Source organism: Triticum urartu, chromosome 4A (genome assembly GCF_056163025.1).
Source record: "Triticum urartu cultivar PI428250 chromosome 4A, HENAU_Tu73, whole genome shotgun sequence".
Lineage (NCBI taxonomy): Eukaryota > Viridiplantae > Streptophyta > Magnoliopsida > Poales > Poaceae > Triticum > Triticum urartu.
Genome location: NC_141876.1, coordinates 101,516,038 through 101,520,516, shown reverse-complemented (window position 1 = coordinate 101,520,516; position 4,479 = coordinate 101,516,038). Strand labels below are relative to the sequence as shown.

Below are 4,479 nucleotides of genomic sequence, written 5' to 3'. Positions count from 1 at the left end.
CAAGCTCACGCTGGAGGACTGTACTCGCACCACTACGTGCGCCACGAGCAGGGCACCGGACGACACGCGTGTCGTCTGGAAGGCAGTGTGGGGGTGCCCTGCCCCTCCACAGGTACGAGTTTTTGCATGGCGGGTCGCGACAAATTCGTTGGCCACTCTTCAAAACAAAAAGGAAAGAAAGCTAGAGATTTCTGATACATGTGCTCTATGTGGTATGGAATGCAAGGACACGTTCCACACTCTTTGCAGGTGCCCTTTAGCTCAGCGGCTATGGACTGCGATGGCGCACATATGAAGGATGCCCAAGGTGGAAGCTATCATGAACACCGGCCCTGAGTGGATCATCCACCTGCTTGATGGTTGTTCTGTGGATGTACGTCTACCGATAATCATGACCTTGTGGCGGAACTGGCATGTTAGAAACGAGGTTTATCATAACAAACCGGCACCACCAGTGGAGGCATCTTGTAGGTTCCTGTGTGGCTACATCAACTCACTGGTGGCCATACAGCAGCACCCGCATGCTGATGATTCAAAGGGGAAAACTGTGGTTGCTTATAGAGGCCAGGAGGGGAGCCACAAGTCGCCTGTGGTGAGGCCGAGCAAATCGCCGGAGCATTGGAATAAGCCGCCGCCTGGGTGGGTGAAATTAAACGTTGATGGCTCATGGCGGCAGGAGGATGAAACAGGGGGCGCTGGTATGATACTTCGCGACCACACAGGCTCTATTATCTTTGCGTCGTGCCGTTTCATCCAAAGATGTACAAGTGCTCTAGAGGCGGAGATCGCGGCCATTCTGGAGGGTGTGTCGCTAGCAATGGATAGAAGCAATGAACATATAATGGTGGAGACGGACTGCATGGTGGCTACACAGATGATCACGGATCAGGTCCTAGATAGATCCTTGCTAGCTTTCATGGTCAATGATATCAGGCACCTCCTGAGTAGCAGATCACATGAAATAATGGCCATCGGAAGGGACCAAAACAAGGCGGGCCATGCCCTGGCTCACATGGGGCGTGTGCTCCCCAAAACGGCTGTCTGGTTGCGCTACGCGCTGGACGAGATTCTTGCTTTATGTCAATCTGAATGTAATGACTCTGGCTAAGTAATGAAATTGTTCTATCCGTAAAAAAAAGCCTGGTAGTTATGCGGAGTAGAGTTTGTATGCAAGATTAGGAAGTATTGTTTGAATTTATTTTTAACCTGCCATGTCGCGCGACTTCTTAATTAATATCCGCTGGGAGAACGCCCCTTCCCGACCAATATATTCGCGTGCTAGCGTTTGCCATCTGGACAAGGCCCCCTTTGGAGCCCGACATGCTTGTCTGTGTGTTTTTTCACTGATTGGTTGCGGGGTCATGATCAGTCCTTTGCATTCGTTAAGATTTTTCATGACTGCGAGCAACAAGGTTGGCCGTAAGCCTTATGGCCTTCTGTCTTTGTTTTATTAAACGGTGAAGGTATGTGTACCGTGAATGCATCCCCATGTACTTGTTCTTTGTAGGGTCACTGGATGCAGGCCTTGTCCGGAGATGTGGGGGATGGGGGGTCCGAAATACGATGCAGCCCCTGAGTCACGAAATAAGGAGATCTCTTGTACCATCCGTTAAAGTTTTCCGGGGGAGGTTCAGTACAAGATGCTTTGTGTACTCCATTTAGCGATCACATGGATTGTAATAAAACATAAGTGTTTGAAAAATATTTATTAGAGTTCCACAGTTGAAAACAACCAGTTCATATCGACGGAGCATATTAAAGAAAATACCATTCTTGAAGATGTACTGTCATAGTCTACATTGTTTGCAATAAACACATTTTGTACCGACTCCACCTTTCTAACCTCAATCTAAGCACGAAACAGAAGTCTGCATGTTCTTTCCACTATAAGTTTGATAATAAATAATTATGATAAATAATGATATATTGTAACATGAATACTTACACGAAATTCAGGATCAATGAAAATCCTTGTGTGATCGAGATTAGTCCATGCATAGTTTCTGTTATCTATTTGACTTACCTTTCGAATACATGAACCATAACTCTCATGATCCATTGCCTTTGTGCAAGCTAGCTGCTCTTCTATATCAGTTCCATAAACTTTCAGATACCTTGGTTCATAAGGTTTTTATCCATAAGTTGTAAGACACATATATAATTAATATTAACATATTTAAATATAAAATAATGGAAAAATATTACTTCACTGCCAAATTCATCTTTATCTATTGCTACAATAGATTCCTCAAGAGATTCTCATCATAATTTGGTTGGCAGGTTGGAACGCTTAGTATCAGAACATTATATTACATTTCAGCTCAACAGAATTAACTTGTCTCACCTTAATATCACAATCAAAGAAATCACCAAAGTCACCATGATGCTCTCGAGTTATTTCAACTTCTTTGTAATGTTCCTTGAGTTCTTGACCTTCTAGTACAAGTCTAAAGCAAAGCTGTAACATTCTATTTCATAATTGACACACCTGATGTGTTAGAATTTCCATGATAATGCTTAACACTTTCGATACTTAGATTTTTAGTTGGATCACTCTGATCAATGGACCTCTCTGCATTTAACCCTGGAATCCAACAGTTACCTAAGATAAGATCATTGTTGATAAAGCACCTAACAATTATAGAAAAAAGACTTCTACCATCTTTCACCCTTATCATACTTTCCCATTCAACGGTTTGTGTGACATTCGGTTCAACTCTCTCACTAAATTTTCTCTCTGAACACCTGCATTGTTACAAGTAGAACCTTCATCAGTACAACCAACAAACAATTAATCACAATTATATTACCAGACAGAACAAAACAAGTGATTCAAAACATACTACTTTATGATCTCGCAACAACATTACTGAGAACAAAAACTTGTTTCAAAACGTTTGGCTGAATTTCATTATTCAGAGAATAAACTAAGATACATATCTATGAACAATAGTTTTAAAAATGAAGTATAATATGTAGTTTATTTCTTTTGGCAATATCTTTTGCCTTATTTGATCTCTGAAGCAAGCATGCGCTCAGACCTCTTTGAGTGCAATACATGCAAGTTTGGTTTAACAATAATATGAATTTATCTATAGATTTAATGTCTTCTCTAATTATATGATCCTTCTTCATATTCCAACCACTAATTCCTTTAGCATGTCTCATTTTAAATTCTCGAGTTACTGAATGTCGCACCGTCAAATATAGTTTAGTTCAATGCGAACTAATTAATAACATTCTGAATTTATAAAGTATATAAATGAAAATTTACCATTTGTGGATAAGTATCTCTTCTGTGATCATTGAACTTTCCATTTGACATACGTTATGGATTTGTTGAAGGTAGGCAAAACTGCACTTTCTTTCGAACAACTTCAAACCTGTAATACTCGCATTGTTCTTTGGTGATTCTTTAAGAAAAATATGACCAACATGTCCAATTGATTGTGATTTGTGTGCAACCATTGTTCTTTCAGACTTTTCAACAACAAAATTGTGCGTCCATCAAATATACTCTTCAAATAACATACAGGTTCATCTCTTTCAATCTACACAGAAAGGTAAAATAGAGCATTCTCGATTAGTTATAACAACATTTAACGCGAACAACTACTTGAACAACACAATACATACCATGCATGCATCATATGTTGTGACTCCATCTCTTGTTTTCTTACAAGTAGAAATCATAAGATTTTTGTGGCGCTTTGTTAAATGATAGGCTTGTAGAAAATGTATAGGCTAGTATTTTATGACATGTTGTCACGTATTATGTACGCGTACATGTAATCTTGGGTATGCGGCAGGTTGTTAGCTAGGATAGGTTTATCTTTGTATAGCTTGGAGTAGAGGCCAAGCCTAGTAACAACCTGCGCAACCTATCTTGTATCTTGACATCTCTATATAATACGAACGCGTCCCTGCCGAACAGCATACGCTTCCATAATTCTCTTTCTTTCATGGTAATCAGAGCAATCCTCAAGCTCACCCATGGCGACGTCTTCAAGTTCCTTCCTCTCCTCGCCATTCGCTCACGCTGCCACAGAGAAGCTTACCAAGGGCAACCAAGTCCTGTGGCGAGCGACCGTGCTCTCTGCCATCCGGGGAGCCCAGATGGCGAAGTACCTCGACGTTGAGCAGCCGCCGCCACCCATGCAGATCGACGTGGCCTCCGTCGACGGCAAAACCACGACGAAAGCGGTGAACCCTGACTTCCAAACCTGGTATGCGCAAGACCAACAAGTCTTCTCCTATCTCCTGACGACTCTTCCTCGTGAGATAACCATCCAGGTTGCATCCTGTCACACCTCGGCAGAGCTCTGGAACACGGTCGAGGGGATGCTTGCATCTCACACTCAATCGCAGACCACCAACGTCCGCATCGCCCTCGCTTACTTGCAGAAGGGCAACCTTTCCATCACCGACTATGTCGGGAAGGTCAGAACCCTCACCGACGAGCTGATCGCCACGGGGAAG

At 42.3% G+C, this 4,479-nt stretch overlaps 1 protein-coding gene across 1 annotated transcript; it reads left to right on the top strand.

Annotated features, from left to right (window-relative positions):
• The first annotated feature begins 298 nt into the window (after nucleotides 1-298).
• On the top strand, nucleotides 299-1,108 carry LOC147974981 (uncharacterized). The gene has a single exon (XM_087520224.1). It carries the CDS (start codon nucleotides 299-301, stop codon nucleotides 1,106-1,108), a length of 810 nt encoding a protein of 269 aa, XP_087376350.1.
• Nucleotides 1,109-4,479: the final 3,371 nt, after the last annotated feature.